General features: G+C 37.8%; 2 protein-coding genes across 3 annotated transcripts; one reads left to right on the top strand and one right to left on the bottom strand.

The window, feature by feature from the left end:
* Positions 1-702: 702 nt before the first annotated feature.
* Positions 703-10407, bottom strand: hnrnpub (heterogeneous nuclear ribonucleoprotein Ub). The gene is made up of 14 exons (XM_084091081.1): positions 10270-10407; positions 8207-8839; positions 7026-7140; positions 5103-5176; positions 4654-4793; positions 4463-4562; positions 4240-4352; positions 3873-4136; positions 3314-3433; positions 2931-3228; positions 2564-2833; positions 2155-2447; positions 1514-1612; positions 703-1340 (listed from the first exon to the last, which is right to left on the bottom strand). Exons 2-14 carry the CDS (start codon positions 8637-8639, stop codon positions 1290-1292), a joined length of 2370 nt encoding a protein of 789 aa, XP_083947207.1. The 5' UTR covers positions 8640-8839; positions 10270-10407; the 3' UTR covers positions 703-1289.
* kif26bb (kinesin family member 26Bb) lies at positions 10356-27379 on the top strand. Of its 2 annotated transcripts, none has more exons than XM_084091080.1 (15): positions 10356-10497; positions 10685-11029; positions 12126-12500; positions 15098-15255; positions 15384-15555; positions 18036-18233; positions 18549-18642; positions 19821-20083; positions 20832-21012; positions 21292-21436; positions 21572-21731; positions 21882-24597; positions 24673-24842; positions 26118-26268; positions 26410-27379. In XM_084091080.1, exons 1-15 carry the CDS (start codon positions 10447-10449, stop codon positions 26607-26609), a joined length of 5379 nt encoding a protein of 1792 aa, XP_083947206.1. In that variant the 5' UTR covers positions 10356-10446; the 3' UTR covers positions 26610-27379. The 2 variants fall into 2 exon arrangements, with proteins under 2 accessions (XP_083947206.1, XP_083947205.1); XM_084091079.1 differs by having other exon boundaries at positions 21879-24597.
* Positions 27380-27781: the final 402 nt, after the last annotated feature.

Raw genomic sequence — 27781 nt, 5'->3', positions numbered from 1 at the left:
GGTGTGTGAGATGTGGTCTGAATGAGTATCAAAATGCAGGTCATTTAAATTGAGAAAAGCCATATCAGTTAGAAAATTCTGATATGACCTATTAACTCTGCAGTATTTCACAGCTCGCTCTATGTAACATTAATGCATTTGAGAATTTAACAAAAGAACTTGCTTATGTGCTGGCTGTTATATCTAAAACCGTTGTCATCAAGGCCACTATTTGCCCAGTTAATCCCAACGGAAACATTTTATCCTGTAATAAAACGGTCCAAATTGTGGACCAGAAATGGGAAAGTTGCATTATTAAATAGATCCATCTAGTGGTTACTCACATAAGCTTTTGCAGAACCATTTTAAAGTGTGTTGCCACAAAACGTTACTCAGAAGTATTAGTAAGCTTAACGTACAATATATATTTGAAGTTATTGTTGAAAAAAATGTTGATTTGTGTAAATAAGTTCAATGAATATACATGTTTCATCATGGCTTCTCTTGGTTTTTTACATGATACAAATGCATACATTTAGTTTTGAAACTATGCAATGCATTTAAAAAGTCACATTAACTAAATTGATTTACAAATATCTCCACCGTATGAGACGGGAAGACGCCGAAAGGTCTTACGGTGCTGAATTAAGAGACAAATCTGATTGACATTCAAAGGCTTTTTTAAATGGATTGTTCAAGATATCAGTCAAAAGCCATAAAAAGTCGTAGAAAAGCAAGCACATCTTTTATTGCAAACCTATGAAGTAACTGTTACAGTCTGGTCTAATAAAGAAAAACTTGAAAATGCAAACAGTAAATAGAGAACAATATTTTCACTCCTCCACTGAACATGTAAAGTAGAGTAAATATGAATGATTATTGACAAAAGTTTTGAAAATATTAAGGTTCACAGGGATTTTTTAACACTACAACTTGCGCAAAAGAACTTAAAATAATAAAATAATTTACAATGAGTAAAAATGACATTTTACAGAATAAAATTCACAACCCTGAAATTCAAAGCAAGACATATGCAGTGATTCCTGATATAACAATATCAAAGCTGTGATACAAAAAAGGGGGGAGGAAATGCATTTTACAAAAATCTGAGAGTGAAGACATCACACACCTATGTAGAACGTAGACTGTTTACTTCTGAGGCGGAATGTTTGTTTGCCACTTGCTTCTCATTTAAAAATGGACTTCCTTTAAAAAATTACAATAAACGAGGACCATAAAAGTGGATGGATATTCTGTGGCTGTGCATCTCAGTGCAACCGAGGCCATGAGTCTTTAATACAAATGTGCACTTAGTAATATCCTGGGTGGTACTGTTGATTCCATGGCTTCTGGTTCCAGAACTAAGGGGTCAAAGAAAGTTTAATCAGTCAAATGGACTACAATTTGATTTTGTTGTAAAATATTTTGGGAACTGTAGCCAATCTGTTGTTGGATTTCTAATTGAAAGAGTATGTATTCATTTGTGACCCAATCAAATGTTAGCTTTCTCAATAATATGCATAACTTTACTCACCCCTTGTTGCCAACTCTGGTTAAAGTTTTGGGCAAAAGACCCGTTTTTGTTACCAAAACCCCCGCGATTCTGCTGGTGGCCTCCTCTGCCGCGGAACTTCTAAGAATGTGAAAATTCAAAATTACTCTCTGTGTCAAAGTCAGATCAAATTGAAGTTTATAAGGATGTACAATTCAAGAGGTTGGGGCCAGTAAATTTTTTCAAGAAATTAATTTTATTCAGCATGCATACATTAAATTAATCAAGGAGTTAAAACTGGATTTTTTGCAAAATACTTCTGTACACACATTTTTTTAAATTATATATATATATATATATATATATAAACTTTATTATTGTTTTCAGCGTTGATGATGTTTAAGAACTAAATTAGCATATTAGAATGTTTTCTAAGGGATCATATGACAAACTCAGCTTTGCCATCACATGAACAAATATATTGAATCAATTAAATATATTAAAATAGAAAATTATTATTATAAACTGTAATAATATTTCAAAACATTACTGTTTCGACTATTTTCAATCAAATAAATGCAGCCTTGGTCAGAATATTGTTGAAAGACATTTCTTTCAAAAAACAATCATACTCCATATTTTTTGAATAATAGTGTATTTGGTTGCAAAATATGGGAACTAACCTGCTGAAAGTGTCCTCTGTGGTTGGGTCCACCGCCGCGGTGCATGTTACCTCTGTTTGCAGGCCCTCCACGGCTCATTGCTCCACCTCTGCTGCCCATGTTGCCCCTCATGTGCCCGCCCCTCATGTGCCCACCCCTGGGAGCCATTCCCCGGCTGGGCATCCCACCGCCTCCACCTCTGCTGAAGCTGCCTCGACTATGGAACCCACCTCGGAAGACAGGTGGTGGTGGCGGGGGTGGCATGTAGCCACGTGGGTGACGATTAAAACCGCCAACACGAGGTGGTACTGGTACTGAAAGGAAAAAATATTTTAATTATAAATAGACCTCATTTTAACTGATTCAATGGCAGCTCACTGAAGAGCACCTCATACAAAAGTTCTGTATTAGTCCACAAAAAGCCCCTTACATCCTCTAAAGTTTCCACGGGGCTGGAATCCACCTCTGCCTCCACGTGGTCCTGGACCACCACCCCTACTGAACTGGTTCTTAGATCCTCTGCCTCGTCCACCTCCCTTTCTGGGGGTCAAGGTACCCTGGTTGACTTTCTTCTCTGGTGGCAAAGCACTCTTACTCTCTTCCTTGTACTGCTCCAAGAGCTTGACGGACTCCTCCTTCTGCAGTTCCACATAGGTGACCTCTGAGAAGCAGTCTCCTACTTCTGGCAATGTGTAGATACCTGTAAAGAGGTAAAAAAAAAAAAAAAAAACATTTTGTAATCCTACTTTACGTACCAGGTTGGTTTTGCAATGGGGAAATAAGACATCACATCTTACCTTTCATTTTTAGAACGGCGTGCTCGGGTACATCTTTGCCGTCAGTTTCCGCTTTCTTCTGCGCTCTCTCCTTAAGGGCCTCATCTGTAGGGAAGACCACTACAGCTTTGCGTTGGAAGCCAGCAAACAGACACATCTTCCTTCTCTGGGCCGGTGCAGAGACATTAGTCTGATCCAAAATATAGTTTCTCTTTTTGCGGGCAGCAATTTCAATAAACTTGCCCAGGAACAAAGGAGCACGCTGAGAGATGGCTGAGAGCTTTGTGGTGTCTTTGTTTTGCCTCTTCATGCTGTCAATCTGCAAGTACAAAAAATGAGATTAGATGAGAAAATAAGACAGAAATTAAGCAAGACAGGATAAAAATGTAAAAATACACACTCACCATCATCTTCTCCAAAATAGTGTTGGTGCTGAGGATGTTGAACTTCCCAGGGTTCTCTTCAACATGTTTCTTTACCCAAGCAGTTTTTCCAGATCCAGGAAGGCCGACCATGACAATCACCTTGAAAACAACAGTGATAATCATATGATTAATGCATGCACAACAAATATTAACCACTGTCATGTTGTTTCATGTGTTGTGAATGTTCATAGGTTGTTGTTTTTTTACACTTGAGTTCAAAATGTTTTAAAAGAGGTCTCTTATGCTCCATCAAGGCTGAATTTATTTGACCAAAAAGTTATATAGTACCATTTAAAATATTTTTCTTTCTATTTTAATATATATTAGAGCAAGATAATAAAATATAATACAAATAAAAACATTATTTATTAGTAATAATATTAATCAAATATATTACAATTTAAAATCCAATTTATTCCTGTTCTGGAAAAGATAAAACATTTCAGAAAACATTCTAATATGAACCGTGATACATTTCTTCAGTTGATGAATAAAAAGTTTTTAAAAAAGCAAAAACAAACTGAGTTGAGGTGAGTACCTCGCAATCTTTCTTGGTCTCAGGTCCCTTAGGTCCTCTGATACGCACATCCACAGGAATTTGCTGCAGGAAGGTGAAGCCCTCCACCTGAGGGAAGAATGGCGTCTCGTTCTGACCGAAATTGAACTCAACAGCGCAGTTGTGGCAAAGAACATGGGGGAACAGAGTTTGTCCGGCCAAGGTCTCCTTATTGACCTTGAAAGCTACATCAAGGTCCTTGCCATTTTTGGAAAATGAAATCTCCACTTCATCAGCTTCAAAATTCTAGGTGAGATAAAGAACAAATTAGAACAAAGTACATAAAAATAAATCTGAAGTAAAGGGGAAAAACAACTGTTGTGAGAGCGATGTGAACTCCAGGCCTTACAATGAAGCAGCCGATGACATCATTCTCATCAAAACTCTCCCCGTAATCTTCCGTCACACAGTTTGAAGTCTTCTTCCCTTTGCCCGAATAGGAGTAGGAATGCTCCTCCTCACCTAGAACAGTAATATAACAGTCATATGTGTTAAAAAATATTAAATAGAGCTGCACAATCATACATTGTGGCCACATTGGGACCATGTTAAGAGCAACTAACTGCACTTACCCAGCAAAAGACTTCCATTAGCCAGGGACCAGCCAATATGGACATCATGAAAGTCCATGTTTTTACTGTTTAAATGCTTGACTGGGATTTTCTCAGTGATCTGCAAATGCAGGAGACAAATAATGAATAACGCACTGATCCAAAATTCATCACTTCCTCATCCCGTTACATAAAAATGCCACAGTACTCACCTTCATTTCGAAGCAGGCTTTGCCCTTGTTTACTCCATAGGAGGCACGGCCACCTGCCCAAAGGTAAGCAAAACTCTCCATGGTGAGGGACGAGGCGCTGTATCGGTCTCGGGAGACTTTGAAATGGAGGTCGCAATTGTCTACGGAGTCATCGAAAATTGAAAAGAGTTTGTTAGTCCAAGAACAGCAACTTTACAGTTTATAACATTTCTACAATCCTGGTAAGTGAGCTTCTTAACATATAAAGGTTGGTTGGTTAATGGTTTAACACCATGCCAGCCTCCTTGGCTAATTTCATGGCGAGCAACAAGTTAAACTATACAAGAACAATTAAAAAACCTATACAAGGTGAAACTCTAAAATGGTTTGTGTTGATATTTTCTAAGAGAACTTTTTATAATTGAATAAAGTATGCTTGAGATACTGGACTCATTTATTAAAGCACTCACAGGGATCCAGGCAGACCAGTGTGTCATCAAACTCTTCATCCTCTTCCTCCAGAGGTGGCAGGGGAGACTTAGCCCTGAAATAGAGGCAATAAGCCATTAATTCCACGAGTGAAGCACAACAATTGGACTGTGATGGACTGGCATGCTTCCAATGTCCAGGTGAGGTCCTTCCTCATAGCCACTGCAGCACCAACAGTAGATTTGCATTACCTTACATTGACTGCTCATAACATTCTTACTGTTTTGTAAATTCACATTTATGAATGCAAAATTTGCCATCATTGCTTACCAGTTTACCCCATGACGAAGCCTGAAAGAAAACTTGTTGGTGAAATAGAAAGTGGAAATATCTTGCAATGTGAAGAGGTTGTTGACATTTTCGTTTTATTAAGTCATGGTCTGAAAAGGTCTAAGGTTATGTATATAATATCTATGCAAATCTTTCTGGAAAGGTCAAAACAAACTAAAGTCCATAAATCTGTTTTGGCCTATCTTTGACTATACAGACAATACAAAAGACTTCAACAAAAAGGGTTAAAATTAACATTTTATATACATCTATATCTGTATATATATAGTAACCTTAGAATAATAGTTTTATAAGGGACATCTGGAAGAGGAAATTTGCTGCCATGACAAAATCCAACATTCTAAAATAGAAATGAAACCATCTGTATTTGTTTTAGATTGCTAAAAGAAAACAAGCATGTAGACAGCAAATAGTATATTTGCCCCATAGACTTCTACTGCACTAGTTTTTACAAACTAAAGGAGTTGAAATTGCTTTCCATGGTAACCAAGAGTATGCCGCAGATGTCATCTCAGGGTCATTAAACAAGTCTTTACATTTCTGAGTATATGGGAGTTGCCACCATTATGTTCTCCCAGGCCCCATAAATTCAAGTGACGGCCCTGTCTAGATCATCCCTTCAATAAACCAATGGCTGCCATTGGTAACTGGGTCAGATAATGCTAGAATTTCCGTGTTAGAAAAAACAGCTTCTACAGGATGACTCGCAAAGTATCGAACACCTTTGTAGATTTTTTAGGCTTGAGACCCATTGTAATTCAGATAAATTAAAATATTTACATTTTCCTTTTTGTTCCATATGCTGAAAGAAAAGCAGATTGGGAAAATTTGCTATCCAAACATTGGTTCACTTAGAAAATCAAACCTTAGACAGAAGATTCCTAATGAATGCATTATGTCTGGAATTGAGCACCACACACTTAGAGAAAGAACATGCATTACAGAAATAAATATATTTCCTTTTCTTAATGCAATGTGAAGAGTTGCAAGAGTTTGCAAATGGTTGGTTGTACTTACCTGATGACCACAAATGAAAAACTTTAAAAGGAAGAGTTATTACAATACTTTACACTTTATCTAAATACACATACACACAAAAAAACAGAAAAATATTACATTTAACCTTTCAGATTTAGATTATACAAAGAAAAAAAGAAGAAAAAAAAAACAAAATACAAACGACGAAGGAACGTCTGAAGATTGAAACAACAATTTGCTTCATTTCCATTACTTTACCGCCCCATTACGTAATGATGCACTGTGCGATACAAACTCTACGCCACTGCCCCATCACCCCCCACCCCGCCATGAAAGAAGCCGCATCTTGTGCTATCGTCATTGCTTTGGTCACTGTCTGAATCGCCACACGCGCAAACAGTCAGCCTGACAACAGTGCAAGTGTGTGTGACAATAACATTGTTTTTTCCAATTGTTTCATGAGCTTTCTGCAGGTAAGGTGTTTTGTATTAGCCAGGAATGACCCCCAACAAAGTTTTACTTTAAGAGGTAGATGAGGGTTGCATTTTTCTAGGTAAGGCATTGGCACTTAAAGCCAATATATATATTAAAAGTGGCACTTCGGGGATAATGAAGGCCATTACTTCCATCCTTACCGGCTGTATTTGCTTTCTTCAATAAATTCAAAGTAGCCCCTTCCATGTTCCTCTCGGCGTCTCTTAACACCCTTCTTATTCTTCTGATCAGCACTGATGTCTTTGTCCGCATCCCCTTTGAAAATAAAACAAACAGTAATGAAATGCCCGGACGTGTTGGACCCTGGGTTTTAAGGGTGGCCCACACGACTGGAGTGCTCGGACTTCAGAGTTACATAATGAACCGACCACCTCTGATCAGACAGAATACTTTGCTTGGTTATGTCATTATGGCATTCAGTATTCAAATTGCAAGCACTGATCTGATTGCATAAAGCAGATCAGACAAAAATGTGAGTGTGTTGAGTGCTTTTCTCTACAATATGTAATGCATTGACAAACAAATATTATTTTTAAATATATTTAGCCTATTGTAGCTGGCTAACCAGTCAATGTTCACATCTTTGATGACAAATAACTGGGGAACATCAACACATTATCCTGAACTGACCTTGTGCGGAAGTAAATGGCGCCTTCTAGCAATCTGAACCGAAACTACACAATGCACCTTTCTTTCGAGGCTAAAAGTACTTTTCCGCCATTGTATAATATACCTAACCGTATCACCCGCCGAGAATATATTATTTCACTGTAACCCCCGCACTTCTGCATTGTCTACTGTAAGGTTTTGTGCAGAGAAACGTATGTATCCGCGCGAGGGCGACCCGCCATGAGCATGCAACGAGGCGATCCTCCCGCGAGACAATTCGAGTTTTCTGAAACTACCAAAACCGACCAAAACAGTACAATAAAGCATAAAAATCCGTTAGATGTAGACTATAATATAAATATACCTTTTATCATAACGAAATATCAACAATAACCAACATAAGTTACCCCTAACAACAAAAGGCTCGCGCGGGTGATTTATATAGCTTTGCTGACAAGGCTAAAAACAAAGAAACCATCAAAATCTTAAACTCAACCGAGTTAGACCACTTGGAAAAACAAGCTAGTAAAGTGAAACCGACAGGATTAGCTCATTAGCCATCTACACAATAGCCACCGGTTAGCCGTTAGCCACATATGCTAAATGATGATCTCACCGGCTTCAAAGCGCACGTGAACACGATACTCCCGGCGTCTAGAAAGCCATTTTAACACAAAAAGCTCACCCTCTAATGGATGAGATTGAGGCTCACCGTCTTCATCGTCGATTTTGTCAATGATATCGTCGTCGTCGTCCTCCTCCTCATCTTCTTCAAAGGCTTTGTCCATTTCCACGCCGGCGTCCCCATCCTCCTCCTCTTCACCCATTTCGTCGTCCTGACCATCACCCACAACAGCGGCATCACCCTCGTCTCCATTTTGCTCTTCGGCCTCCATGCTCTCGCCCTCTGGCTCTTCTTCGCCCGTGCATTCTTGTTTGACTGCAACACCGTTTCCACCGGCCTCCTTTTCTCCTGGTGCTTCTGGCGCGACGGCGTCTTCCTCTTCGGTCTGGGCCTCTGCATCGAGCGCGGCCTGCAGCCGCTCCATAAGCTCGGCCTTCAACCCCTTGTCGGAGAGCTGACGCTTCTTGAGCTCGTCCTTCAACTCGTTCACCTTAAGCTTTTTTACGTTGATTTCACTCATCTTGTCGGTTTAGTGTAGATGGTCTATGAAAACTAAAAGACTCGATTGTTAGACTATTGCAATCCAGGGAGAGCCGACGGCCGCTTTGCTTCTCTGAATTGCGCACAGCCGCGGTGTGTCGGTGATTCTGCGTCTGTGTCCACCCGCTCCACCGGCAAAACAATTCAATGGCGCCTGGTGCTAGACCCCTCCCAATGCAACTGCACACAGAGAACATGGGCGTGTTCAATCGTAATGATCCTCAGAGATGCTTACGTTACGACCATAAAGACTATCCATTTTGGCTCAGCAGGGTTTCTGCGGGTTTTATTTCGCCCTTACACAAATTAAAGCCTTGAAAAGGTCAGAAATCAGAGCAGAAAGTCTTAAATTAAAAAAATAATCATGGCGTTAAATGTTGCATGCATTGCAAAAAAAAAATTATATCTTGTTTTTCAATTCAAATAGTCTATCTAAACATCTTTAAATCAGGACACATTCACTTTAGATGCAAATGTAAAATTAAAATTGAACAAAATGAAGGAAGTTTATGCTTAAAACAAGAACAAATATTTGCCAATGAGTTATTAAAACTTCCCCTTTGAATTAAGTTGATTTGATGATGATTATTATTTCTCTATGGTTTACTGGCACTGTAATAGCCTATAGGCTTATATTAAAATCTTTTTTTTAATGGTTGAAAATCAATAGACCCTTCTCCCCATCTTTTGCCCCATGTTGGGGGTGCCTATGATTTCAACAATTCAAAGGAATTGTTCCCCCCAAAATTACATTCCAAACCCATAAGACTTTCTTTCATCTTCTGTACACAAACAAAGATCTTTTTGATGAGATCCCTCCATAGACATATGCAATTACCATTTTCTAATCCATGTGGGGAGAGAAATCTCTCAGATTTAATAAAAAAGATCTTCATTTGTGTCTTACGGGATTTGAATGACATGAGGGTGAGTAATTAATGACAGAATTTAAATGTTTGGGTGAACTATACCTTTAATTGTTGAAAAACTATTTAAACACCTTTAACAAAACTGAAAAAAATATTTTCCCAAAATAAATTCATACATAATTCTGTAATATTTTACAAATTATTCAATGCTTGATCAATTTCAATTCTGTATAATTCAACACAGTCTTTCGAAAGTCTTGTGCTGTGCTGTGTGACGATGCATTTTCATCTAACCCATTTTTTTACAGTCTATGATGCAAATACACTAAATAGACACTCATTTCCGAAGTTTGCAGTGGCTTGAATCAATCCGCATGTGGGCAGCACTGCCGTTTGCAGATCTACATTTTGGTCGATGGGTGGCGCTATCTCATGATCAATCTTAACATACGGTAACCACAACAGCGTGATCTATTCCTTAGAGCAATGACAAGTGGGTGGTACTGTAAACGGAGAACAAAAAAAGATGAAGACCTAATCCAACAACAACCCAAGGACGAATATAAAAATCTATTTTTCATCATATGCCTTGCATGCACAGTTTTCCTTAGGAAAGTTAACAACGAGTAGAATATTAAAAACAACGGTAACTTAAATAACAGCTCGCAGGAGGTGGTGTAATTAAAGGACTTTTTGTAGGCTATATGCGTAAATAGAAATCAAATATTCATTGCTACTCACCGGATCACCAAGTTGTCCAACAACATAAAGGCGCGGTGCGCGAAATCACTGCATGTGCCTCTAGAACATCACGCTTTTTTTAACCAAGTAAAGTCCGATTTTTCGTGAAACACAATAGTTTTTTATTCGAAACGAATGGAAACTTGTTGTGAAGGATAGGAGCTTTATTGAGCGAATATGAAGAATCAAACAGGATATTGTGAAACAACAGGCAGTCAGCGGTTTATGGTAAGTAGGTGACTAGGCTATACTTCTGCATGCCTCGTGATTGAATATAAGTATTATGCATAATTTGTTAGGTCAGTTATATTCCATCATACCTAAATATGATTCATATTTAATTGTTTAAATATTAAAATTTAGAATTTGACTATCCATAAAAATTAATATAGCACGGCTTGCATCTATTTCACAGATGACCAACGTTAAAATGAGTCCCGTGTTGAGATGCCATGCAGCGCAGAAGGAGCGTCCCTCGCCCGAAGGCGCTGGCTCTTCAGGATATGATTCCCATGCAGCACCTTGGACAGGGTGCGCGGGCTCACTCCCGACACCCCTCACTCACACTCTCTTACGGTCAAAATGGCCCAAAGAATCGTTAAACGGCTACCCTCCTGAATACAACTCCATCAAGTCCACTGGGACGACAAGAGAGACGTTATTCGACACGGGACATTTGTGTAAAAAGTGCATTTCTTATTTCAACATATTCAAAGGGGAAGCGTTTAAACAAGTAATTGACGGAAACCTTTCTACCAAAGTAAGTATATTTCTTATATCATCAAGTTGCATGCATTTAAAAAAGGAATAGGCTACCATGAATTCTTTGCATTTAGAGTTGAGGACCAAATGCCCTTGTGTTGGGTGGTATCTCCAGTGGACTGCTGCATGTATGTCCGCCCCATCAGCCAGAGTATGTCTCATATTTCAATTACATATGAGTCGAATGCCCCCCCCCCCCTCCTTTGAAACGAGTTTAAATCGATTAGCTTTTGCAGTTGGTCTGAGATTCATGTGACACTCGTCTAGCCCTGATTGCACTGGAATATGGGGCATAATGGATGGAATATGAAAACTCAGTTCCTACAGAGGAGAACAATAAAGTAAATGACACTATAATGTGATCAGCTGAGATAGAGATGCATTTGCGGCTGGCATGTGTCTTTTTATTTGGTGGTGGGGAGAAATAGGTTAGTGGATCATTTCTTGTCTTTTTTTTAGTAAACTCAAAATCTCTGACCTCTTTTTTCATGAAATTTAAGATGGTTTGAGCAATTAATGAATTTAGGATAAAGGAGGGATGGGATTTTTAAAGGGATCGTTCACCCAAAAATGAAAATTGTGGCATAATTTACTCACCCTCATGTTGTTACAAACCTGCATGAGTTTCTTTCTTCTGTTGAACACAAAAGAAAATATTTTGAGGAATGTTGGTAACCAGACAGTTGACGGTAGCCATTGACTTCTATAGTATTTTTTTCCCTATGGAAGTCAATGGGGCCCGTCAACTGTTTCATTACCAACATTCTTCAAAATATCTTCTTTTGTGTTCAACAGAACAAAGGAACTTTGGGACAACACGAGGGTGAGTAAATAATGACACAATTTTCGTTTTTGGGTGAACCATCCCTATAAGACAGATGGATGTGATTATTTATCATGTCACCAAAAGGGTTTTTGGTTTGAAAATAATGTTACAATATTGAAATAATATATTTGTAAAATTTCATTATGGATAAAACAGTAAAAGTAAACTTTGATTAGTACTGTATAAGCAATTTTCACTAATAATCTGTTATATTTACTTGTTTTTGATCTGTTAAGTTAACAACAACATTTTTCTTTCTGTGCCTCAGGATCCTAAAGTCTTCATTCATCTTTATGAGAGCATGAAACCACCTGCTAGTACTGTAGAAGCCTGGGGCAACGTGGACGGACGCTGTGGCGTCTGCTCCACTCACTTTAGCCAGTTGAAGCAGGAGGCTATCCGCACGATCCTCACCCAGGACCGGGCCATATGGGCTCCACCTACCACTGCCAACATCTCATCCACAAGCCTTGAATCAGGCTCACAAACGCTCCCCAGAACCTCAAGCCACCGATCTGTTGTCTCAGACCCCCATCAGAGGCCCGGCAACGCAGGGCCGGATTGCTGGATTAAAGGACGTCAACATTTGGAGTCCCTGTGGCCCCTGTCTTCATGTAAAGGAATCAATTCAATAGCTCAAAAGGTAGGCCAAACATTTTTTTTATGTATTTGATCATATTTTTGCTATTGTTTAAACAAACACTTTAAGTCTTTAAAGGGCTGATACGCCCAAAAATGTTAATCCTGTCATCGTTTAATCAGCCTACGTCATTCTTAACCTGTATGACATTCTTTCTTGTTTGGGATACAAAAGAAGATATTTTGAAAAATGTTTCAGTGTTTTTTGTCCATACATTGGAGGTTAGTTGGGTCCAGTGTTGTTTTGGACCCAAATGAGTTTCATTGTACATACAAAAACAGTTTTTGTGTTCCATAGAAGAAAGAAAACCATAGTTTGAAACATTGTGATAGTGAGTAAAATATGACAGTATGAAATAACTTTTGGTGAACACTTTCATAATACTAAACATAGACTACACATCAAAAGTGTTTTTTTTTGTTTTTTTGATAGAAATAAACAATTGTATAGCCATGACATTAAATTGATCAAAACTAATAGTAAAGACTTTTACAAATTACATGTCAAATAAATGCTGTGCTTTTGACATTTCTATTAAAATAATCCTGAAAATAATATATCATGGTTTCTACAAAAATAAGAATAATAAGAAGCACAACCACTTCAAAATTGATAATATTACCAATTTCTTGAGCATCAAATCAGCATATCAGAATGATTTCTGAAGCATCAGACACAACTGGAGTAAAGGCTGCTGAAAATTCAGCTTTGTGTCACATATTTAAATAAATATATTCAAATAAAATAATATCTCATTATTTTTACTGTATTTTTGATCCAAAAAATGCAGCCTTGGTGAGCATATGTATGTATTCCTTTTCCAAATTCCTTTCTCTGCTGTTCATATTTTATATCCAGTACACCATCTGCGTGCATAATGTAAGATATCAATTAAATATACATAGCTATGTCTGCCCACCAGGACTTACCAGGAAAACACGTCATGTGTGCCATCTTATACAACCCTCTAATCAGCCTTGATTATGTCCAGATGCAGAAGATACAGAACTTTTCTGGTTAATGGTTTAACCCACATTTTAGCCATACCACAGAGAAGCCCGTCAGGAAAAAAAGAAGCTGTATATCAATATCGCTGTAATATTTAATGACCAGTGAAATATTCATACACAGCGCTCGTAAATACAGATGAAACGAGAATGCATTATGAAAGTGCGGCAGAGAGTGAACATCTCAGACAGCTCCATAAGCACTCAGTACCAGATCTTTATGCGACGCTGACCGAGAGCTTGACGGCAGACCTAGTCCATTAGCCCAGCTCCATTTCATTACACAAACATCCAAGGTAAATTCTCTGTCCTTGAAGTGGAATTAAAAATAAAAAAAAAGATTATTGCTTGAAGTAAAAGCAGACAAGATGCTTTTTGTAGTATTTTATTTGAAATAGCAAACACACAACACTGACAGGCATGGTTTAATGGAAAGCGTAACTGCGGAAATAAGATGCGCACATAATTAAATCTAAGATTCTCTCTGGAGGACAGAGAAGTGAGAGAAAGAAAGAAGAGACAGAGGAAAGAATAACAGTTAAGGCAATATTGCCGTCTCTGCCCGAGGGTTGCTCCCAGTGCTAATTGGCGTTACATTCTGCCAATGGAGGGGAGCAAAGAGGGGGCTCCTATTTCGCATGGCTGGATAAAAGCATTGATGAGACATAAAGGCAGGGAGTGACTCTGGATATGTGGATGACTGCAGGCAAGCAATGGTTTTCTCAAGCATAGGCACAGTTCAGTCTGAATATTAGGTTAGATTTTGGACTGAAGTATGACTCGTCCTGTCAGCGCCTGCAGCCTCATTCATCGCCTGTATGCTGATACACATATAAGAAGGTTCATGACTTCATCTGCACAAATGACTCAGCTTGTAGTGGCAATACCTAATAATATTGTCTGACTGCAGTGCATTAAACACACTCATGTTCATGGTGTAGTGTTCACACAGCCATCATTTTTAAATCAGTGTCAGAAAGACTTTTAGTTAGAACAGTATTTATTTATTTTAGTATTTATTTAGAACAGAATTAACTGAATTACTGTCTGTCCAGTTTATTGTATTAAAGAGGACCTTTTTTACATTTTAAACTTTCTTTAGTGTGTAATGTTGCTGTTTGAGCATGAAAAAGGTCTGAAAAGTTACAAAGCACTCCAAAGGGAGTTATTTATGAATAAGTCCCTGAAACACTGCGATTGTTTTCTTCCGGGAACGTACACGTCGCAATATTTCCCAAGGTAAAACCCAAGGTTTACGCAAATAAAGGGGACTAGGCCTGGTTGAGTTGCGTTAGTTCTGTGTTAAAACTCGCTGTTATGGTAAGGGGCGTGACATTTCTGAAACACGCTGGAAGCAGTTGACCAATCACAACACACTGGTCCAGCCAACCAATCAGAGCACACTGCGCTGTTCGGAAGGAGGGGCTTCACAGAGACAGAAACTAAACTGAGCGTTACTGACAGACTGGGAAGGGAGGTGCTGCAACTATGTAAAATATGTGAAAAATATATAATGTTTTTTGGACATTCAAGCATGAAAACCTATTGTAGTTACTGAGCTTGACAATATCAGTGAAGATGATTCTTTCTCAGTCCTCCCAGAGTCCTTTACATTCAGGAAAGGTGTTTGAGAAGGAGAATGTGACCTCTACAGCACTATGCAACTACGGCGCCTCACAGCCTGCCCGTTCTTCCAGTATGTCGTCTCTGCTCCCTTCAGGAACCTCTGCTGCCTTGTCTTTCTTTGTCAGGTAACAGACCAGAAAAAAATCAAATAAACTGTGATTTGGTAAAGGTGTGATTTGTAGAAAAGAAAGAAATGCTTTGATAATTTACATGCATCTAAGCTAAACGCTGTCAAATCTTTGAACATCCACAGGGCTGCACAAAAGCTGAATGTAATGGTTAGAAGAGGGAGGCGGTTTTCAGAAAGTGGTGCTTCCCAACAGCTGACAAACTTCAGTAGCCTCATGCAGAAGTCTCCTCCTCCAGTACCAGCCAACATTTTTCAAGCTGCTAGTAAAAGCAAGGAAACACCTGGGATGGGGAAGGTATGGCTAAAATGTTTACTAAAATGTTTAATTTTGCTACTAAAAAACACCAAAACTTATGGGTGCTTCTATTATTACATAATATTGCATTGTTAGATTATCCTAACTGTTCATTTGCTAATAAATTAAAGACAATAATATAATAGCAATATTATACAGAGGTGCAGTCATTTTATTTTATGATTTTTACTGATTGTATAAATATGAAAGCCTGTGTTCTACATGAGAGTAAAAATTAGTTTAAGTTTAAACGTTTGTACATTTTGTGAGATGGAAAGTTCATTGTGAGATATTTTGTCACATTATGAGATATAAAGTCCAAAATTTTGAGAAAAACAATTGGTCACACTTTAGATTAGGGTCCAATTCTAACTATTAATTAACTATTAACTATGACTTTTGCCTCTATACTCCTAATTACTGCTTATTAATAGTTAGTAAAGTAGTTTTAGTTTAAGTATTGGGTAGGATTAGGGGATGTAGAATATGGTCATGCAGAATAAGGCATTAATGTTGTTTTTAAGTTCTAATAAACAGCCAATATCCAAGTAATATGAATGCTAATAAGCAACTGGTTAATAGTGAGAATTGGACCCTTAACTAAAGTGTTACCGGACAGTTACAGTTGTGAGATACAGAGTCAAATTTACACTACTGTGGAAAGATTTTTTAATGCTTTTTGAATGAAGTCTCTTATAAGTCTCTTCTAAAATGCTAAAAATGGGTGATTTGGCTCTCAAGAAACATTTCTTCATGTTGAAAACAGTTGTGCTTATTAATATTTGAATAAAAAGTGCAAAAGAAAAGCTTTTGTAACATTATAAACATATTTACTGTCACTTTTGACCAATGTAATGCATACTTGCTGAATAAAAGTATTAAATAGTATAAAGTATAAAAATCTTACTGACCACAACCCTTTTGAAAAAGTGTAACTTTGTTTTATTTCCTTAGTGGCGGAATACAGCTTCCATGGTAAAAATGCCCTGTTCCCATACACCCATTATTTATTTATTCTGTGAGCAAAGGTGTACAATAACAGTGTTACCAAGATGAAACAAGTAATATTTGGCTGGTCATGTGATGTTAATAAGGCAGCCCCCATGAGCTCCATGTAAATGAAACAGCTTACTGTTATGACTGGAGTCTTCATCTCACTTGAGTGTACATCATTTTCCTAAACACATGTGTCTTTGTCTACTTTCTGAATGAGGAAAAATTTTCCTTACTTACATACCACACTCAGATGGTTTAGATGTCCTTCAGTTTGACCTTGGGATGTGGCTGATCTCTAATGCCTCACATTTTAGAGAAGACCTTTGAAAGTGATGTTAATGGCCTTCCCATTCCATCACACCACCTCCTTGAGGAAGGGAAATCAATTTAGTTTAATTGTAAACTCATCCTGACTTCACTCTCCACAGTTCACACTGATGGGACTCATCTTGAGTTTCAAATTATCGCTCTCAGGGTAGCACCTGGTAGCAAGATCGCACTCAGCTTTGCACATCCAGCAACTGTAGCAGAGATAATGGGTTCTTAAATAATTCATTTCGTGTAAATATGATTTGACAGACTCAGAACAGAGAAGATAATATCACTAGACAAATGCATTAGATATCAGACAAAGCATTAACCTAAACTCGGTTTAGTTGTGTGTTCAATGACATCATGCTTTAAAAATTGGAATATTTTAAGTCTTAAATATTACTTTTATAGTTATAGTTTCAGGAAAAAGAACATTTTTGTCTCAGTAAAAGTATGGCACTGATGATTTTAAATGTTGACCACGTTGGTTTTAGCTGTCTTATTCTCTGGTTTAGGACTTCACAAGTAATAATGTGTACATATATATATATATATATATACAGTATATATACAGTATATATATATATATATATATATATATATATATATATATATATATATATATATTATTAGTGCTGTCAATTCGATTAATCGCATCTAACATAAAAGTTTTTGTTTACATGTGTGTGTATATAAATTATTATATTAATATATATTATACATATGTGTGTGTGTGTGTGTGTGTTCACAGACACACACACACACACCATATTTAATTATCGTGTTTAATCGATTTGACATCACTAATTATTATGTAAACATTCAAATGCTAAATATATTACAAAAAGTACTTTAAGGAGCAAGTATACATTTTCAATCTTAAAATACATTTTGGGTAATGTGCAAAATTGATTTAAAAAATATATTTTGGACATATAATAATGTATATTGATGGTCAAAATATGTAACTTAAACTTATTAAAAATCATTTATTAATGTAAAAAAAACTATATTAGCCAAATATATTTTGGCCATTTTTTATATTTAAAAAAAAATATATTTGACAATATGTATTTTTGCCTTATGGGATTGAGCACTTTTTAAATGTAGATTTGAAAATATTCTAGATTTATATGTAATATCTAATTTTTGTGTTTTTCCCCCAATTTTAGGTCAAAGTGATGCTGCGAGTCTGTTCGGTTCCTGAGTCAGACCCTTCCCAGTCCTACTCTTTCAAACTGGACCTGCACAAGAAACAGATCACATTGCTGAATGTACCCACCCTCACCCCTCAGAGACAGACTGCTGGCACTACAGTCTCCTCAAAGACCTTCACCTTTGATGCTGCCTTTGGCCACGATTCAACCCAGGTCAGGGCCACTGCTTTGTTATTTCTGTCTCATGATATGAAAACTGATCTGTCTAATGTCTGGAGCCCATCTGAGTCATAATATCCAAACATCTGCAACACTTTCAGATTTGGTCACTTGAGTGCAGATATTCAATATCTGGATATTCTTCTCCAGTGCAATCAATTGAGCTGATTTCTCTCTGTATTAAATGCACTTTGGCTAAATAATGCCAAATCCCTGGGAAAGGTCCTTGAAATGTACAGGTCAACTGTCAAATGATTAAACAGTGTTGTCGTAAAAAAGAAAATGAAAAAAAAGTTTATTATTTTTCAGGCTGAAGTTTGTGAGAACAGCTTGTGTGAGGTGCTTCAGTGTGTGGTTGCAGGGGCTGATGGTTGCATCCTAAGCTTTGGTCAAACCAGTGTGGGTAAGTGAGTTATATTAAAATCTTTTTTATCCTCTAAAGCCTGGTGTATGGAAATGGTCAGAAAAATAAGATTTTTTTTTTTAAATGGAACCTTTTAGTGAACCTTATGACAAAATATATGTAAGTGTATATATAAGAAAATCTAACAAATAAAAAATTGCAAATGTGTTTTATGTTTTGTAACATATTTGATACATCAGGCCTTTATGAACCAAATAGTATGATGTGACAAGACTGCTCAAACTGAGCAAAAATATGCAATTTGGTGCTGTCGTTGTTATTTAAATGGCCAGAAAGAAATTCTGATAACTTGTAATTACTGTATAACAGACTGCTTACATAAAATGCATATACCCATCAGTTGTCACTTTATCTCCCAATAATAGTTGAATAATATTTAAGTGCTAAGTTTTGTGATCAACGTTCTGTATGATGTGACTATTTCTCACAACAACAAAAAAATCTTCAGAGTGCAAATTTATACATCTCACAATGTGACATTAAATCTCACGATCGTGGCCTTGTTTCTCATATTTGTATCTTCATAATGCACTCTGCGACTATATGCTGCAGTATGACTGTCTTATTTCACAATTACCTTTTCATTTTTTTACTCTGGGGCAGAATATAGCTCCGTATCCTATGGTGTTGATGCAGAAAGGTTCAGATTCACATGTTTTTGTCATGTCTTGTGACTTGTGGGGCCTCTCAATGAATGTGCTTTAAATATTGTTCCTTCAAGAGATGACATAGAGGCTACACAGTGGGTCATCACGGTCATTTACCTTTAAGGTTATTAATTGTTATCCACCCAAAATCATGACAACAATCTCTACATGGCATTTGGAGAATGACATCATTCTCTATTAGCTAGATTGAATTACCCGGCCTCCATGTTGGCCCTTGGCTCCCAGCCAGACATCATAAATCTTTTAAACCGGCCCATGCTTGACTGCCAGTAAAGTGCTTTACATTTAATTGGTCATGACATTGCCACAACGCATTTTACACCCCAGTTTGTAAAGTCATTCACCATGTATTTAACCATATTGCAAGCTGTGGCTTTTTGTCATTCCGAATGATGATTTATTTAGCAAAACCCTTATGGGGGGCTTTTCTGTCTAATGATGGTCTGTTATGAAAAATGGCATTCTCACTTTCTTTTTATCTTTTTACAGGAATGTCTTACACCATGATTGGCCATGATGGTTGTACTCAAAGCCTTGGAGTCATTCCATGTGCTATCTCTTGGCTTTTCAAGCTCATTAACAGGAAGAAAGACAAGACATGGGCAAACATCTCAGTTTCTGTGTCAGCTGTAGAGGTCTGTGGGGAAAACAATGCCATTAGGGATTTACTCTCAGATGTTGACACAAGCAACTGCAAGGAGACATATAAGCCAGATGCTTTCCTCAAAGAGGACCCCGTCTGTGGAATACAGGCAATTCATTTCATTTTATCTTCTATTTATTTGTGCAGCACTTTTCACAATGCATATTGTTCCAAAGCAGCTTTGCAAAATATAGTGCCTGACAACCTGAGGGCACAATTGCATAGAAAAATTGCCTATAATGTTAGTTGGATGATGGAAAAGCCTCAAGCGAGTGCTCATATGTAGCATTTGAAGGAATATTCAGGGTTAAGTGTTGTTAAGTGCAATCGACAGCATTTATGGCATATTGTTGATTATTACTTTAAAAAATAAGTAAAAAAAAGGTAGGCACTTATAATGGAAGTGAAGGGGGCCACTTTTTGTTCTTTTTTAAGCATAATTCTTACAGTCTTAAATTGGATGTAATACAAAGTATTACACATATTGTTTGCTTCTTGTGGTTATACTATTAAAAATGTGAGTATTTTGATGTTTGTGGATTGGCCCCATTCACTTCCAATGTAAGTGCCTCAACGTAACCCAGATTTGTGCTTTTTATGAAGAAAAGAAGGGCACGAGTGCAAATCATTTTTGTGGTAATCAGCATTATGCTACAAATGCTGTTGATTGAGCTAAACTTGTACCCGTGATATTCCTTTAAAAACATTTTGCATGAAGTTTATAACCCTTTGCATGGCATATTATCAATATTCATGAGCAATCAATACAAATTTAATACATACTCATTGATATGTTAATTGAGACATTCCCATTTACTTGAGAGTCTCCTTATTGGATTGTGTTATCTTGATTCTAGCTCTGCAACCACAGTGTGCTAAATGCTCCAACTCCAGAAAGAGCAGCTTTCCTATTAGATGCAGCTATTGCATCTCGCAGTGGGACGTTGGACAGTGGAGGGAAACCGCTACACTGTTGTCACATGTTCTTCACCCTGCATGTTCGCCAACAGCACATAGGGAGCAGCACCAAGTCTGGGAGTGAGTTCAGTTGCTTTTTCGTGTCTCTAATATGTTGTTCAATAATATGTATGTTCATGTGCAGATTCTCAGTACAGATCTTGATAAACAAAGGCCTATTGGATAACATTTCTCATGCGATACTGACCCAGGAGAGTGAAATTGTATACTTTTTTCTATTTTCAGCATAATAAAATAGATGGTCTTGCATTCATGATATGATCTTTTTCATAACATTTGTTGCTTCTTTAATATTATTTGTTTCATTTCTTGTATTAATAAAATATATATTTTCCTCAGTGAATGTGGATCAAAGCAAGCTGAGCCTGATCGATTTAGGGAGCTGTGTGGGGGAAAGGGGTGAAAGCAACTGTGGAGTCTGCCTCGCTGAGCTTGGAAACTTTATCACAGCCAATCTCAACAGACATAAACATGTCCCTAATTGGTACGTTTGTGTATATCTCAATTATAAAAGTAGGAATTTACTAATAGTATATGAACATAAAGCAGAGTGATTTAATTAAGTAAAATGTATTTAAGTAGCTAAATTTAATTATCAGTGATAATTTGTTCAAAACAGGGAAAGTAAATTAGCCATGCTCCTGCAAGACTCTCTGAGCAATGTCAACTGCTCCACAACAATTATTGCCCATATATCCACCTCGTCTGAAGACATTACAGAAAGCCTCTGTACAATGCAGACTGTGTCTCGAATGCGAAGGCAGAAAAAGAAGACAAGGGTATGCTTTTATATTTTATTTTAACTGTAATTTAATAATCTAACTATTAAATATATTTATTATTATGGAAGTGTTCTCCAGTTTTCAAGTGATGTGAATTTAGGCAGAGTTGTACATTTTTACTTTTTTTTTTTTTTTTTTTTTAAGAAGTCTTCCTCAAGCTCGCCCGGGGGAAGAAGCTTAGGCAATGAGAGGAAAGTTTATAATTCTACCAAGCTGAGATTCCAATCTACAGGAACTCTGGATCAAGATCTCTCCTCTCCTGGTTTCTCTAGTGATCCAGCATTTTACCCTGGGAGTGACAAGTCCTGTGATACCATTATCTCTGTTGATCCTTCTGGCCTCCTAGATAAAGAGGTTACAAATAGAAGCAGAGAGGTGTTGCCTATTATTCCATCCTTACTCAAGAGCAAATTAGAGTCCAAGAAGCTCTCGTTGATGAAGTTTTGTGAAATCTCTCCACCAATTGCCAATCGCATGAAGCAGATATCAAAAGAAAAGACTAGAGAAGAGTCAACACCAACAATATTGCAAGATAAATCAGAGTTTGAGTGTCTGAAGTGCAACACATTTGCAGAACTCCAGAATCGACTGGGAAACATAGACGGAACAGAATTGGATCTATGCAAAGATCCGGAAACGAACACTATGAATAAAGCACCTCACTTAAGCCAAACTGAAAAGAAGTCTAATTCATTGGACATCCAAGCATCAAGCAAAAGGGAATATGATAGTACCAGACAAGGAAACTTATCAAAAACATTTGCCATCATTCACAACAGTGAGGAAATTCCAAGTACTTCCAATTCACAGATTATTCATACATGTCCACCACAGCTAGATGTAGTCAAACCAAGTGATCCTATGCTGTCTGGTCAATCTCCAAGCAAATATAAGCTTTATAATAAAAAAATGGACATGATGCCCACTTCACTATCTCTGAAATTAGAAGACCAAGGAAAGATAAGATTATCAGATTTCACAATGCAACCTGAGACACGAATTTCTCCTGTCGGCAAGAGTTCTCCGAGATCTACCTCGTCCTCTTCTTTTTCATCATCCCTATCTTCCAGTTTGAGCTCCCCACCGGCTGTTTTTGCCTCTTTGAATGGAGATGTTTCACATTGTACAGCAAAGAACCAGCGAGAGATGAGGGCCACCATTACCGTGACCGTTCAGCAGCCGCTCGATCTTAATGGACATGATGAGCTTGTTTATACCGTGGTTGAGGAGGTAACAATAAATGGGGCCACTGAGCAAGGAAAGGCAAAAATATTAAGTATTCATGAGTCTCACTCTCTCCAGGCTTTAACGCCAGGAAGTCAGTCTGTAAGGATTATCGGCAGCATAGGTGAAGAACAAACAACAAGTTTTTATAGCACCTCTAATGCAAAAACTTCAGAGAATGAAGTCTCCATGACCTCATCTGATGCAGCTGTACGACACACAAAAATCAATCCACATATTGACAAGGTAAGCGGCTTCATTGATTCAAAAGACCTGCCGCAGCATGATAGTTGGTCTGACGTGCCGCTGACAGAAGATGTGAAGGAGATACCTAGAGGAGCCAATGCTAAACTTGACCCTCACTGTGAAGTCTTGAAGTCCAGACAAAATGCTTGTGAAATTACACCCGAGCAGAGCTGGCTGTGCCAAAACAAAAAGAAAGACATCAAGAATGTCCCACAAATGAACACAGAACACAAGAACCCATGTAATCCAAAAGAAACTCTTGAGAAGAAACAACAAGCCAAGAAAGACGGACTTGTGGAATGGAACAAAGACAATGTGCCATCAACATACACAAACAGTCCCACCCTGAAAAGGAAAGAAACAAAAGAAGAGTCTGCAATAGCCAGAAGTGCAATGCTAAACCAGGCTACTGAAACTAAGACCAACACGAAATCTCATTTTGAAGAGAGCAGCAAGTTATTTAATGCAAAACTGAAAGCATTATCCGGCAGGAGCCAAACTTGGGACGAGAGTAATATCGGGAACTCAACAGGAAGCTTGAAAGGTAATTCTAGCTCACCAAGACTTAAAAGCAAGTACCTTGAGGAGACTGCTTTCATCGATATGGCTCCTAAAGGCCTTTTAGATGAACAATATTTTCCAGCTCAACCCAGCCCACTTGGTTTTAAAGAAGACTTTGAGGACTTTGTAAGGTGTCGAGCTAGTCAGAGTCTTGGGAGGGTTCCGCAGTTCTTCCCCATGCATGATGCCAACGATGCATCCCGGCCATCCAAAAATGGTCACTCTAAGACAACAGCTGTCAATAAATTCATGCCCAGTTCAAAGATCCAGAAGATGCCAAACTTGTCCCCCAAACCCACTAGACACTCGATCAACAGAAGCTCAAGTTTTTCTCCTAACGGAGCACCTGTCACCCAAAGCTTCTGGTCAACACACTCCCTATCCCGAAGTCAGGACAACGGTGGTTTGAAGTCGCCCGGTGCAGTCCGGAAAGGAAGAGTTGAACTTTTAAGAAGCAGTAGAGACTCTCTTTCCGCTTTTAGTCAAGGTGGGTCTGATTTAGATGAAAGTGAGGAACTGGGGACGATGAAACCTTTCGTTCACACGTTGCCATCCCCGTACAGTCGGATCACAGCTCCGCGGTCACCATACCACTGCAGCGGCCATGCCAGCGACACCACCAGTGTTCTCAGTGGAGAGCTGCCTCCTGCCATGTGTAAAACGGCTTTACTCTATAACAGAAGCAGTATGGTCAGTAGTGGCTATGAAAGCATGCTAAGAGACAGTGAGGCTACAATTAGCAGCAGTTCAACGCACAACTCCATCAGCGATCAGAGCTGCTCACTCGGTGCTGCTAAAGGGGCGAGAAGTACCAAGAAAAGAACCAACATAGGTAAGGAATTTTCTAATTCAGTGTATTCTAGCATAAAAAACAACATGGTTTTCACTGTATTGTCTTTGTCCACAGGATCCAGTATAAGACGCCCATCTCAAGACAACCTCCAGTCGCTGAAGAGATCCTTCAGTGGGCCCAAAATGCACCGGGTGGATCGGGGTGTTTCTGAATCTTATGAAATTAAAGTCTATGAGATTGATAATGTAGATGGCGTACAGAAGAGAGGTGGGGCAGGGAACAAGGTGAGGTTCAAAATGTGTCAATGAAAAAATTGTCTGTCTGTCTGTCTGCTTTGTATTTCATTCACACACTGCTATTGTTGTATGGTCCGTTAAATTGGTAGCGCTTGACTCAATTGCTTAGACATGAGAATCTGTTCTTTAGCCAGGTATCCTGACTTGCAACACCGTTTTCTAAAAGTGGAGGCTGGAATACCCTACATGACTTTTGCCCAGGTTTTTTCCCTGATTTGCAGTCTAGAGGAGTCAGCATTAGTTGGCGAAAGTCAGAGCCAATTAGTTGGCGAAAGTCAGAGTTGACTAATTTCACCGAAAATCGTGTAGTGTGTGATGGGCATTGGATTGGATACGATTCCATCCAATCAGAGGATATCAAACATGTTTAATATTTTGATCCGTTTTTAGAACACGTTTTCATTTGTCATGCATCTTCTAGCAACATGAGTTTGTGTTCAGAACAATGTGAAAGTGACGAAATCTGTTCAGATTTTATAGTGTATTCCAGCCTTAAGACTAATTTGTAAAAACTTTAAACATTATTCCCGTTTCACACAAGCTGCAAATCTGTTTCTTGTTTCTTTTTTTTACTCTGACACAAATTAGAGACCAGATACTGATTCAGAGTAAATGTGATTTTGCAATCTTTATACATCCTGGGTTTTTTTTCTATTACTGAAAAATATGCAACTCTTTGTTGAATATTTGGGAAGTATTTTGTTGTTTTGTTTTACAAATGTATATTTTTACAGTTTTTACTCAACAATGTACTGTACACATTCAGGAAAATTTTTACAATGTTGTATATACAATGTTCCCTAGTAGCAAAGATGCTGTTCCTCAAATGATGATTCATTTTATCAAAACAATATTGTAATCACAAAACCAAAACTGTATGTTCAGGAATTGCTTTTTTTACGTGAATATTCACTTTAATTTATGTAGTACTTATGTTGCAGAGTTTAAAATGTATAGCTGCTCATTCACTGTAGTAAACGACCATGGCCGTATTGTTTTAAATAAATCTCACAGTGTGTAATTCAGTGTATCTGTGTATTTGGTGGTTTTTGTGGGTTATTTAAAGGCAATATTTGATTTAGACTCAAGATAACTTAACTGCATACAGTGTTTGATTTTGTCTGTATATAAAATGTGTTATAGAAAAACTGTAATAGTTCATTAGTATAAAAACCTGTGGTGTGATGGAAGGCTAAATGCTAATCTCAGATCTCTCACATTTTATATGGAGGGAAACTGACATTTTGTCATCCACGTTTCCAGGGTATAGTCCTCTTTAGTGCAAAGCTGAAATTCCTGGAGCATCGACAGCAGAGAATAGCAGAGGTGAGACTCAAGTATAATGCTCTCAAGAGGGAGCTGGAACATGCCAAGCATCATCTGATGGTGGACCAAGGAAAATGGACCCGTGAATGTAAGGGTTAAAAATATTTGCTTATGTATATTACCTAATATTAAGCACTGCAGGATAGAAAACTGTAGGGTTGTTTATGGTTCTGCTTAAACTCCTGTCTTATCAATAATTATAATGCTATTTGTGTGATGTATTTTGCAGTTGACTTATGGCAAACGTTTGAGGTAGACTCCCTGGAGCACTTAGAGGCTTTGGAGATGGTCACTGAACGGCTAGAGCGTCATGTTAACCTCTGTAAAGCACATGTCTTGATGGTCACCAGCTTTGATGTTACGCCCAAGTGCAGACGAAAGTGGCAGCATCGGCCCACTGTAGATCATTCAGTGTTTGTAGGAATATAGCATGCCAAGATTTTAAATGATCACTTGTACCTGTTATGCAACATACTTTATGAAATAATATGCAAATCCATGCCTCTAAAGCATCTCAAAATCATCACATTATACGGAAGCTTCCGCTGGTGCTGATCGGGCTAATCTAATTTGCTGTAAATGTTTGTGTTGTTAGCTTTAGCATTGGGAGAGATCAAAACAACATATTGGACTGCAGTATTACTTGAAATCCTAGATTATTCCTTGTTTTTCCACTGTTCAGGCTTTAATTCTGGGTAGTCAGGATTAAAGATTTCCCTTTGTACATTTGTAAATCCGGGGTTAACTTTCCTACTGGCATATTTGCTAGGTTAACCCTAACCTTAAGTAGCCTATATGAGATGACCTGTAATATAACTGCTTGTCTATCTGTGGAAATGAACAATATTTGAATCTGTTTCTCTCCCAAGCATTATTTTATGATTTGTTACGTGTTGTTAAACAACTTACTGTAATATTCTCGCACCTTATTGTTTCACACAATATACTTTTGGGCTTAATATCACAATTTTAAAAATTGTGATACGTTACTCACTACTTTTTCAAATTTACAAGTGTGAAATAAAATTAATTTTGGAGGTAAAAAAAAAGTGACTTACTTTATTGAGAGTTATTATATCTAATTTTTTAACACCCAGTGTTTATTTTGTTGCTGTAAGAGCAAATAATTTGAAGGTTTTATTGTTAAGGTCTTTAATCCGTGTATGCGCTAATAAAAACTTGTTATGCATATAAATGCTTTTACTGAAATTGTGTCAATTTATTTACATGTTTAATACCCACTGTAATCATCAGATGAGAAACATGACATGATTTTGAATGATTTTTTATAAAACATTAATAGACATTGAAAACTGTGCATGTTTTGTGTTGTTCACATTCAGATGCATTGTAATGAGTCAAATGTTCAGCTCATTCTGCTGTCACAACACATAGGCCCATTACTGGCTGAGATGAAGTGCAGCCCCTTAAGAGTTCACTCAGATATGGTACAATATGATAAAACCTACCCTAATATGAAGTCAGAGACATTACAGACCACAACAAACCACCATAATGACTGCAGGGTTCGAGGGTTGTGTTTAGCCTACTTTCTGCTCCAATTCCTACATATTGTAATGTCCATTTCATGTTTGCTCTCA

This window comes from Abramis brama (genome assembly GCF_963993115.1).
Source record: "Abramis brama genome assembly, chromosome: 18".
Classification (NCBI taxonomy): Eukaryota; Metazoa; Chordata; class Actinopteri; order Cypriniformes; family Leuciscidae; genus Abramis; species Abramis brama.
This window is presented reverse-complemented; position numbering and strand designations above follow the sequence as displayed.